This window comes from Eriocheir sinensis, unplaced genomic scaffold, assembly GCF_024679095.1.
Source record: "Eriocheir sinensis breed Jianghai 21 unplaced genomic scaffold, ASM2467909v1 Scaffold709, whole genome shotgun sequence".
Lineage (NCBI taxonomy): Eukaryota > Metazoa > Arthropoda > Malacostraca > Decapoda > Varunidae > Eriocheir > Eriocheir sinensis.
Genome location: NW_026112064.1, coordinates 180,819 through 192,936, shown reverse-complemented (window position 1 = coordinate 192,936; position 12,118 = coordinate 180,819). Strand labels below are relative to the sequence as shown.

The 12,118-nt window shown below is 46.2% G+C and overlaps 1 protein-coding gene across 1 annotated transcript; it reads left to right on the top strand.

The window, feature by feature from the left end:
- Positions 1-3,483: 3,483 nt before the first annotated feature.
- LOC126994045 (WASH complex subunit homolog 1-like) lies at positions 3,484-9,486 on the top strand. Its single transcript, XM_050853284.1, has 5 exons — positions 3,484-3,584; positions 7,005-7,098; positions 7,473-7,633; positions 8,213-8,486; positions 9,479-9,486. The coding sequence occupies exons 1-5, from the start codon at positions 3,552-3,554 to the stop codon at positions 9,484-9,486; spliced, it is 570 nt and encodes a 189-aa protein (XP_050709241.1). The 5' UTR covers positions 3,484-3,551.
- The last annotated feature ends 2,632 nt before the right edge of the window (positions 9,487-12,118 follow it).

The following is a 12,118-nucleotide window of genomic DNA, read 5'->3' as shown; positions in this document are numbered from 1 at the left end:
TTTTTACTACTACTACTACTACTACTACTACTACTACTACTACTACTACTACTACTACTACTGTTATCTTATCTCCTCCTCCTCCTCCTCTCTCTCTCTCCTTATCTTACCGTCTCCTCCTCCTCCTCCTCCTCCTCTCTCTCTCTCCTTATCTTACCTCCTCCTCCTCCTCCTCCTTCTTCTCATCTTCTTCTTTTTCCTTCCTTCACTTCTTTCTTCTTCCTTTCTTCCACCTCTTCTTATTTCCTCTCTTCCTTTCTCTGTCTTTCTCTCTTTCTTTTTTTTTCTCATCCCTACTACTACTACTACTACTACTACTACTACTACTACTACTACTGCTACACTATTCTACTCGTTCTCCTCTTTCTAAACATATATAACATCACCTATCTCCTATTCCCAGCTTCTACTACTACTACTACTTATATTACTATTACTACACTATTCTATTCTTTCTCCTCTTTCTAAACATATATAACATCACCTATCTCCTATTCCCACCTACTACTACTACTACTACTACTACTACTACTACTACTACTACTACTATTACTACTATTACAGGTCACCAACTTCTACGATAACCCGAGTGGCCTGTGTCCTACGCCTACTTGTACCTGGTCTCCGCTGCCTTCTACTACTCCTGCTACTGCTACTACTACTGCTGCTGCTACTTAAATCGCTACTACTGAAATCGCTACTGAAATCGCTGCTACTCAGATCGCTACTACTGAAATCGCTTCTACTGAAATCGCTACTACTGAAATCGCTACTACTCAGATCGCTACTACTGAAATCGCTACTACTGAAATCGCTGCTACTCAGATCGCTACTACTGAAATCGCTAGTACTGAAATCGCTAGTACTGAAATTGCTACTACTGAAATCGCTACTACTGAAATCGCTGCTACTCAGATCGCTACTACTGAAATTGCTACTACTGAAATCGCTAGTACTGAAATCGCTGCTACTCAGATCGCTACTACTGAAATCGCTACTACTGAAATCGCTAGTACTGAAATCGCTGCTACTCAGATCGCTACTACTGAAATTGCTACTACTGAAATCGCTAGTACTGAAATCGCTACTACTGAAATCGCTACTACTGAAATCGCTGCTACTCAGATCGCTTCTACTGAAATCGCTACTACTGAAATCGCTAGTACTGAAATCGCTACTACTCAGATCGCTACTACTGAAATCGCTGGTACTCAGATCGCTACTACTGAAATCGCTACTACTTAAATCGCTAGTACTGAAATCGCTACTACTGAAATCGCTACTACTGAAATCGCTACTACTGAAATCGCTGGTACTCAGATCGCTTCTACTGAAATCGCTACTACTGAAATCGCTAGTACTGAAATCGCTGGTACTCAGATCGCTTCTACTGAAATCGCTACTACTGAAATCGCTGGTACTCAGATCGCTTCTACTGAAATCGCTACTACTTAAATCGCTAGTACTGAAATCGCTACTACTCAGATCGCTACTACTAAAATCGCTACTACTTAAATCGATCGCTCTACTTATATTTACTGTAGTGTTGTTGTTTTTAAGTTTGTACAGGAATGAGGAGATGAATAAAATAACAACTTGAATGAGGTATAATCTATTGTGCTGGTCTTTCTGATTAAGGTCAAGGTGAATGGCAGGCAGATACGCGGGTCGGTCCTAAATGATCCTGTCTGTCATGCGTGTGATGTCTAAATGAACCTTACCCGAGACAAAAGGAACAAAACATCCATCCCCGCGTATGTCTGGCAAGTATTTCAGCCATCGGAGACAGACAAGAAGATATAAGGGTCCGTCCACGCCAGCAGGAAACTTTGTCTGGAAACATTTTTTTGACTGCAAACAGGAAAGAATGTATCCAAACTTCTTGTGTTTGGAAAGTATCCCTAGTCTTTGCAAACATTTCGGAAACATTGTCTCCCAAGAAAGTATCCTGCCGTGGGTAAACTCTCTCTCTCTCTCTCTCTCTCTCTCTCTCTCTCTCATTTTAACGAGATAGATATAGATAGATTGAGAGAGAGAGAGAGAGAGAGAGAGAGAGAGAGAGAGAGAGAGATTAGTATTTCGAGTTAAGGGTTATTATCAACCTTCACTAGATAGAATTGACAGTACATTTTTTTCTTTGATGAAGACAAACTTTAATGGCTAAATCTCTACAAACAATACAATAAAGCCTCGTGGAAGCCTTTAGCCCGGCGGTCGCTCAGTCCAAACAAACACGGAATTATCAACCTTTCCTAAACACAATTGACAAAACATTTATTCTCTTTAATACAGACAAACTTTAAGGGATAAATATATACAAGTAATACAATAAACCCCTCGTAGAAGTCTTTACCCCGGCGGTCGCTCAGTCCAAACAAACACGGAATTATCAACCTTTCCTAAACACAATTGACAAAACATTTATTCTCTTTAATACAGACAAACTTTAAGGGATAAATATATACAAGTAATACAATAAACCCCTCGTAGAAGCCTTTAGCCCCGGCGGTCACTCAGTCCAAACAAACAGAATTATCAACCTCTCCTAAACACAATTGACAAAACATTTATTCTCTTTAATACAGACAAACTTTAAGTGATAAATATATACAGGTAATAAAATAAACCCCTCGTAGAAGCCTTTAGCCCGGCGGTCGCTCAGTCCAAACAAACACGGAATTATCAATCTTTCCTAAACACAATTGACAAAACATTTATTTTCTTTAATACAGACAAACTTTAAGTGATAAATATATACAAGTAATAAAATGAAGCCCTCGTAGAAGCCTTTAGCCCCGCGGTCGCTCAGTCCAAACAAACAGAATTATCAATCTTTCCTAAATACAATTGACAAAACATTTATTCTCTTTAATACAGACAAACTTTAAGGGATAAATATATACAAGTAATAAAATAAACCCCTCGTAGAAGCCTTTAGCCCGGCGGTCGCTCAGTCCAAACAAACACGGAATTATCAACCTTTCCTAAACACAATTGACAAAACATTTATTCTCTTTAATACAGACAAACTTTAAGTGATAAATATATACAAGTAATAAAATAAACCCCTCGTAGAAGCCTTTAGCCCCGCGGTCGCTCAGTCCAAACAAACACGGAATTATCAACCTTTCCTAAACATGATTGACAAAACATTTATTTTCTTTAATACAGACAAACTTTAAGTGATAAATATATACAGGTAATAAAATAAAGCCCTCGTAGAAGCCTTTAGCCCGGCGGTCGCTCAGTCCAAACAAACACGGAATTATCAATATCTCCTAAACACAATTGACAAAACATTTATTCTCTTTAATACAGACAAACTTTAAGGGATAAATATATACAAGTAATAAAATAAACCCCTCGTAGAAGCCTTTAGCCCGGCGGTCGCTCAGTCCAAACAAACAGAATTATCAACCTCTCCTAAAGACAATTGACAAAACATTTATTCTCTTTAATACAGACAAACTTTAAGTGATAAATATATACAAGTAATAAAATAAACCCCTCGTAGAAGCCTTTAGCCCGGCGGTCGCTCAGTCCAAACAAACATGGATTCCGCGGCGCCGCTGTCCAAGATGAAGGTAGGAATATTTCGCCTCATTGCGCCCTTTTTACACCCTCCGAGGCGCCGGGAACACTACTAATACCCATGATTACCACCTGGGAACACCTGGGGAGAGTGTTACCCCTGGGGACGCACCGGGGGGGGGTAAATAAGGGAGGCGTGTTGGGGGGCCGGAGTGTCGTGTTTTATGGTGTTTTATGGTGTTTTAAGGTGTTTTTTGTGTGTTCGTGTGTTTGTTTACGTGCGGGGGGGTGGGTGGGGGTAGTGTTATCACCCCCCTCCCCTTCCTCCCCTCCCCTCACATTGCCCTTTTCTCCTCTCCCTCCCCCCTCTCCTTTCCTCCCCCCTCCCCCCCTTGCCCTCTTCTTCTCCCCCTCCCTCTTTTTCTCTCCCCTTGCCCTCTTTTCCTCCCCCTCCTCCTCTCTTTTCCTCCCCCTCCCCCTTGCCCTCTTCTCCCCCCTCCCCCTTGCCCTCTTCTTCTCCCCTCCCTCTTTCTCTCCCTTGCCCTCTTTTCCTCCCCTCCTCCTCTCTTTTCCTCCCCTCCCCCCTTGCCCTCTTCTCCCCTCCCCCTTGCCCTCTTATTCTCCCCCTCCCTCTTTTTCTCTCCCCTTGCCCTCTTTTCCTCCCCCTCCTCCTCTCTTTTCCTCCCCCTCCCCCTTGCCCTCTTCTTCTCCCCCCTCCCTCTTTTCCCTCCCCTTGCCCTCTTTTCCTCCCCCCCCTCTCTTTTCCTCCCCTCCCCCTTGCCCTCTTCTCCCCCTCCCCTTGCCCTCTTCTTCTCCCCTCCCTCTTTTCCCTCCCCTCCCCTCTCTTTCCTCACCCCTCCCCCCTTGCCCTCTTCTCCTCCCCTCCCTCCTCCTTCTTTCCCCTTTCCTTCTTCCTCCTCTTCCCCTTCCCTTCATCTCCCTCCCTCCCTCCCTCCCTTCTCCCTTCTCTCCCCCCCCCTTGTCGTCTTGTCATCCCTGTGGGTGTCATTCTGTAGGTTCATAGTCAGCCAGCCTGTTTGTCTAGTATCACACCCGCCACACCCCAGAGCGTCACACCAGCATTCCAGACACACCTCCCCCTCGTCACACCAGTACTCCAGACACACCTCCCCCTCGTCACACCAGTACTCCAGACACACCTCCCCCTCGTCACACCAGCACTCCAGACACACCACCCCCTCGTCACACCAGCACTCCAGACACACCTCCCCCTCGTCACACCAGTACTCCAGACACACCACCCCCTCGTCACACCAGTACTCCAGACACACCTCCCCCTCGTCACACCAGTACTCCAGACACACCTCCCCCTCGTCACACCAGTACTCCAGACACACCACCCCCTCGTCACACCAGTACTCCAGACACACCACCTCGTCACACCAGTACTCCAGACACACCACCCCTCGTCACACCAGTACTCCAGACACCTCCCCTCGTCACACCAGTACTCCAGACACACCACCCCTCACACACCAGTACTCCAGATACACCACCCCTCGTCCCACCAGTACTCCAGACACCTCCCCCTCGTCACACCAGTACTCCAGACACACCTCCCCCTCGTCACACCAGTACTCCAGATACACCTCCCCCTCGTCACACCAGTACTCCAGACACACCACCCCCTCGTCACACCAGTACTCCACAAACACCTCCCTCGTCACACCAGTACTCCAGACACACCTCCCCCTCGTCACACCAGTACTGCAGACACCACCCCCTCGTCACACCAGTACTCCAGACACACCACCCCCTCGTCACACCAGTACTCCAGACACACCTCCCCCTCGTCACACCAGTACTCCAGACACACCACCCCTCGTCCACCAGTACTCCAGACACACCTCCCCTCGTCACACCAGTACTCCAGACACACCTCCCCTCGTCCACCAGTACTCCAGACACACCTCCCCCTCGTCACACCAGTACTCCAGACACACCACCCCCACCGCACACCAGTACTCCAGACACACCTCCCCCTCGTCACACCAGTACTCCAGACACACCTCCCCCTCGTCACACCAGTACTCCAGATACACCTCCCCCTCGTCACACCAGTACTCCAGACACACCACCCCCTCGTCACACCAGAACTCCAGATACACCTCCCCCTCGTCACACCAGTACTCCAGACACACCACCCCTCACACACCAGCACTCCAGACACACCTCCCCTCGTCACACCAGTACTCCAGACACACCTCCCCCTCGTCACACCAGTACTCCAGACACACCTCCCCTCACACACCAGTACTCAGACACACCTCCCCTCGTCACCAGTACTCCAGATACACCTCCCCCTCGTCACACCAGTACTGCAGACACACCTCCCCCTCGTCACACCAGTACTCCAGATACACCTCCCCCTCGTCACACCAGTACTGCAGACACACCACCCCCTCGTCACACCAGTACTCCAGATACACCTCCCCTCGTCACCAGTACTCCAGATACACCTCCCCCTCGTCCAGTACTCCAGATACACCTCCCCCTCGTCACACCAGTACTCCAGAGACACCTCCCCCTCGTCACCAGTACTCCAGACACACCTCCCCCTCACACACCAGTACTCCAGATACACCTCCCCTCGTCACACCAGTACCAGATACACCTCCCCTCGTCACACCTGTAATCCAGACTCACCTCCGCCTCGTCACACCAGTACTCCAGATACACCTCCCCCTCGTCACACCAGTACTCCAGATACACCTCCCCCTCGTCACACCAGTACTCCAGAAACACCTCCCCTCGTCACACCAGTACTCAGATACACCTCCCCTCGTCCACACCAGTACTCCAGACACACCTCCCCCTCGTCACACCAGCACTCCAGACACACCACCCCCTCGTCACACCAGTACTCCAGACACACCACCTCGGCAATCAGTGTGGTGGGCACCTGTACAAACTGTTGGGGCACACATCTGTTGTTCTCTGTAACCGTTTCTACCGTGTTTCTGGAGGTTGTGGTTCAGGGAATATTCAAGAAAATGTAGTCTATTAATTTCAAGACGCTGCTGGTGATTCCTGGACACAATATGCTGCTGTTTATCATGGAGGTATTTTTCTCCGGGAATCACTAACTGGCTGACTTTTCAATGCCTGTTCTGGACCGCTAAATAGCTCACACAGAGGCTCACCTTGGACGCCCGTGGGAAATCAGGGGTTTGGGTTGGGGAGTGGATTTAAACTACTCCAACTGAACTTAACATAACCTCCTAACCAGGGGGAACACAGCCCCCCCTGGACCCCCTCCCATGGATATGCGACATTTCTGCGAGGAGGTATTTCTCACAACACCGCCTGAGGAATGTTATCCAAATTGTTATATAGGGGGGCAAAGCCTTCTTGAGTCTTGTATCTGTGTGTGTGTGTGTGTGTGTGTGTGTAGTGGAAAACTCACCTTGCTCTACCTTGTAACACCTCGACTCACCTGTGTGTTCCCCCAGGTGGCGGAGCTGAAGAAGGAGCTGCGGGCGCATGGGCTGTCCACGGTGGGCAACAAGACCGAGCTGCTGGAGCGCTTGCAGGAGGCCATTGACGGTGGGTACGAGGGGGAGGGAAGGGAGAGGGGAGTGGGTCAAGACTTTTATGCAGCCCTCCAGACCTTGCCTCCTGCACACCACCTGCTATAATGATGATGATGATGATATAATGATACTAACTCTTCCTCCTCCTCCTCCTCCTCCTCCTCCTCTTCCTCTTTTTCCTTCACCAACATCCTGCACTATATCTTCCTCCTCTGTGATTTTTTGTACATATCTCCTCTTCCTCCTCCTCCTCCTCCTCCTCCTCCTCTTCCTCTTTTTCCTTCACCAACATCCTGCACTATATCTTCCTCCTCTTTGATTTTTTGTACATATCTCCTCCTCCTCCTCCTCCTCCTCCTCCTCTACTAACTCTTCCCCCCCCCCCAGGCGGCGACACCCTGGGGCAGGATCTTAGCGAGGGCGGTGTGGAGGTGGAGGAGGGGGACTTCTGTGAGGAGGACATTCTGGGCGAGGAAGAACTTGACTCGGAGCTCACGCCGCAGGAGGAGGAGGCCGCTCTCAAGGGGGCCGCCATCAGGGTCAAGGATGTGAGTAGCGAAACGGGGGGGGTGGGATGGGGGGGGGCGGGGTGTGTGTGTGTGTGTGTGTTTTTTTGTTTGTTTGTTTGTTTGTTTCCCCTTCTTTCCTTTCTCTCCCTTTCCTCTCTCTCTCTCTCTCTCTCTCTCTCTCTCTCTCTCTCTCTCTTGTTTTTTTGTTTTTCCTTTTCCTCTCCTTTCTTTCTCTTCCTTTCCTCTCTCTCTCTCTCTCTCTCTCTCTCTCTCTCTCTCTCTCTCTCTCTCTCTCTCTCTCTCTCTTCCCTATAAAAGTATACATATAATTTCCCACATATTTTTTTCTTTGCAATATTATAAAAAAAAATCCCATTCCATATTCCCCCCCCCATTATATACCCCCACTAACTACCCCCACTCTCTCCCCCCCCCTTCCCCCCCCTTCCCTATTAATGTACTTCAATGTCTTACAAGTCAATTTTCGATATATCTTCTTCCCTTTGATGTTATATAAAAAAAAATCCCATGCCATATCCCCCCCCCCCACCCCCCCATTATATACCCCCACTAATAACCCCCTCTCTCCCCCCCTTCCCCCCTCTCTCCCCCCCTCAGCAGGACAGCAGTCTCCTCGAACCTGAACCTGAGAAGAAAAAGATTAGCTTGAAGAGGACCCAACCAACTCTCATCGCTTCTCCCGGCCCTCCACCGCCCCCGCCACCACCCCCCCCCCCGCCGCCACCCCCCAGGAGGCCACCCCAGCGCCGGAAGGGGGGGCGGAGGCTGTGGGAGGGGAGGAGGGGGCAGGGGAAGGGGCGGCTGTGTCGGAGGGGGGAGAGGAAGCGACGAGTCCAGTTCCTAAGAAGATTATCAAGTTGGATGGAGGAATGTAGAGAGAGAGAGAGAGAGAGAGAGGGGTGGAGAGGAAAGAATGGAGAGAAATGAATGAGAGAGATTGTGTGTGTGTGTGTGAGAGAGAGAGAGAGAGAGAGAGAGAGAGAGAGAGAGAGAAGGAAAGAGGAAAAATGGAGAGAAAAAAAAATAAAAGAGAGAGAGAGAGAGAAGGAAATGTAAATATTGCTTGTCTAATAATAATAATAATAATAATAATAATAATAATAATAATGATTTTAAATGCTAATAAGTAACCTCCTTTCCTCTTCTTCCCCCTCCTCCTCCTCCTCCTCCTCCTCCTCCTCCTCCTCTTCCTTTCCCTCACTTCTATCAATTCTTCTTCCTTCCCTCCCTTCCCTCCTCCTCCTCCTCCTCCTCCTCCTCCTTTCTATATCCCTTTCTTCTTCCTCCTCCTCCTCCTCATCCTCATCCCCTCAACCTCCTCTTCCTCTTCATCTAATTTTCATCCTCCTCCTCCACCTAACCCCCTCCTCCTCCACCTCCTCTTCCACCCCCCACAGAAGGACCTCAAGGCTCGGGCGGAAAGATTCGGGATTCCACTGACGGACGAGGCGCGGAAGGAGGCGAGAAAGGCGCGGTTTGGCATCAACTCCTCCAACGGAACGGAGGTGAGGAGGAGGAGGAGGAGGAGGAGGAGATGGAAGGGAAGAGAAGGAGGAGGAGAAGAAATAAGAATTGAATTTCATTTATTTTATTATATTTTATTTTATTTCTCTTATTTATTTTGTTTCCTTCTCTCCCTTCCTCTCCCTTCTTCCTCCTTTCTTCTCCCTTCTCTCTCTCTCTCTCTCTCTCTCTCTCTCCCCCTTCTTCCTCTCCCTTCCCATCATCACTCCCTCACTTCTCTCTCCCTTCTTCCTCTCCCTTCCCATCATCACTCCCTCCCTTCTCTCCCTTCCTCTCCCTATCATCACTCCCTCCCTTCTCTCCTCTCCCTTCCTCCTCCCTTCCTCTCTATCTACACAGCCTCCTAACAGCCTATCTACATCCACAGGCCAGCAAGTCCGAGGAGGAGAAGAAAGCAGCCAGGGCAGCGCGATTTGGAGGAGCAGCAGGAGGAGGAGGAGGAGGAGGAGGAGGAGGGAAGATATCCCATGGAGGTGGGTGGAGGAAGGGGAAGGAAGAGGGAAGGAAGGAAGGGAGAGAGAGATAAAGGAGAGGAATTAAGGAGGAAGGGAAGGAAGGAAGAGATATAGATGGAGATGGAATAGAGTGGATGAGTGCAATTTATAGGATGGAATGGGATTGTTTCTGGGTGGAAAGTTCAATGTGGAAAAAAAAGGTAAGAATATGATGGTTGTGCATTACTGGAGTATTAAGACAGAGTAGGATAGTTTGCGTGATTATAAGTCGAAAACAGTTAAAAAATAGGCAGGTGAAGATGAAATAGGCCAATCAAATTATGCGTTACTATTCTATTTACAAGTAGAATAAGATAGTGTGCGTAATTATTGGAAGAATGGGATAGTGTCTGTAATTATTGTAAGTGGATAAAAAGGTAAAATTGCTGAAGATGAAATACTGAGCGAGTTCTACCTGACAAGAGTTTACAGACAGAATGCTATAGTGTCCGTGTGTTGAGGTATTTGTGGAAGAAAAGTAAGAATATGAAAGTAAAGTGAGATAGAGGAGCGGATCTTCACATCAGTACAATTCATAGACGTGATGGGATAGGTTGTATATTTATGAGGATGAAATAATGGGCGAAATTTGCATGATTATTAGAACTTACAGAGGGAGTGGGAGAGTACCAAGACTGACCTCTCCACCCGAAGCTGACCTCTCCTCTGACCTCTCGTACATTTTTTTTAGCGAACTTTTTTGTTGCTGTTATTGTTTTTTTTTATACCTTGAGCTGCCTCCCTTGCTGTATAAAAATAGAGATTGCGTATTTATAAGTAGAAAATAGATAAAATACGTAGATAGATGTTGAAATAGAGTATACGAGTTAGCATTACTAGAATTAAAGGACAAAATATGATAGTGTATGTAATTATAAACAAAAAAAAGTGAAATATATTGATGGAGACGGTATAGAGAGGATGAATTCTGCGGTATATCAGAGTAAACAAGTCAGCATTACTAGAATTTAAAGAAAGAATAGGATAGTGTATGTGATTGTAAACGAAAAAAAGTCGAAATACATAGGTGGAGATGGTATAGAGAGGGTCATTTTTGCATTACATTAGAGTAGAGAGGTTAGCATTACTAGAATTTAAAGACAAAATATAGTAGTTTGTCATTGTAAGTGAAAAAAAATATATAGATGGAGAAGGAAGAGAGAGTATGAATTTTGCGTTACTATAATTTAAAGAAAGAATAGGATAGCTCATGTCATTGTAAGTGAAAAGAAAGTTGAAATACATGGATGGAGATGTTACAGAAAAGATGAATTATTCTGCGTTAGTATAATTTTTAAAAAGACCAACAGAATATGAAGTTTCCTCCATTCGTTCATTTTTCAGTTTTCACAGCGGGAGTAAAAGCTAAATGCCACGATAAGGTTGCGCATAAGGCAGTATACAAATGTGTATAGAGTTCGTATATGTTATAGAGGGCGAAAAACTCTTCATTACTACACTATACACAGACAAACAATATATTTTTTCCTCCCTCCCGCCCGTTGTTTGTTGTTTTCGCCGCGGGGCCAAGCGATAAACGCCATAATAAGCCTCGTGGAATTAGTGCTGTTCGATGCTTGCTAAACTTTTTTCGCTTTACGTCCTTCCTTCCTTCCGCTTGTTCAGTGTTGTGTGTGTGTGTGGAATAGGAAGGGCGGAATGTGCGTGGCTGGATAGATAGATAGATGGACTGATAGATAGACCGGTAGGTAGATAGATACATAGATAGATAGATAGATAGATAGATGGATAGATAGACACATAGATAAATAGAAAGATAAAGAGATAGACAGACAAATAGATAGATTGGTAGGTAAAAAGATAGATGGATAGATAGATAAATTGATAGATATATACACATATACATAGATAGATATGAAGATAGATAAATAGACAGACAGATAGATTGATAGATAGGAAGGCAAAGAGATAGATAGATAGATAGATAGATAGATAGATAGATAGATTGATTGATAGGTAAACATTGATAAATAGATAGATTGATTGATTGACTCACAGATAGATAGATCGATAGACACATTGACATATAAGTAGACAGATATTTAGTGAACTAACCATACATTTGGCATTCGGTTCAGACACTGATCATAAAAAGAAATACAAGACAAAAAAAAAAAATAGAAAAATGAACAAAAAGAAAAAAAGGGAAGAGAAAAGGAAGACAAAAGGAAAATATGAAAAGAGAAACAAAAAGATGAGAAAAGTAGATGTGAGAAAAGGTGCCTGAAAACAGTAAAAAAGAGTATAGAGGTGAACATGTGGAAACAGCAGGGCACTAGTACAGCAGCGAATGAAGGAAGGGAAGTAGTTGTTACCCCCTTGGATGCAGACCGCTTATCAGAAGACATCACCAAGCTGCAGGAGTGGAGCAATGAGTGGCTGCTACAATTCAATGAAGAAAAATGTAAAGCCATATACCTTGGGAGGGGAAACCCAGCATACCAACACCAGATGGGAAACACTC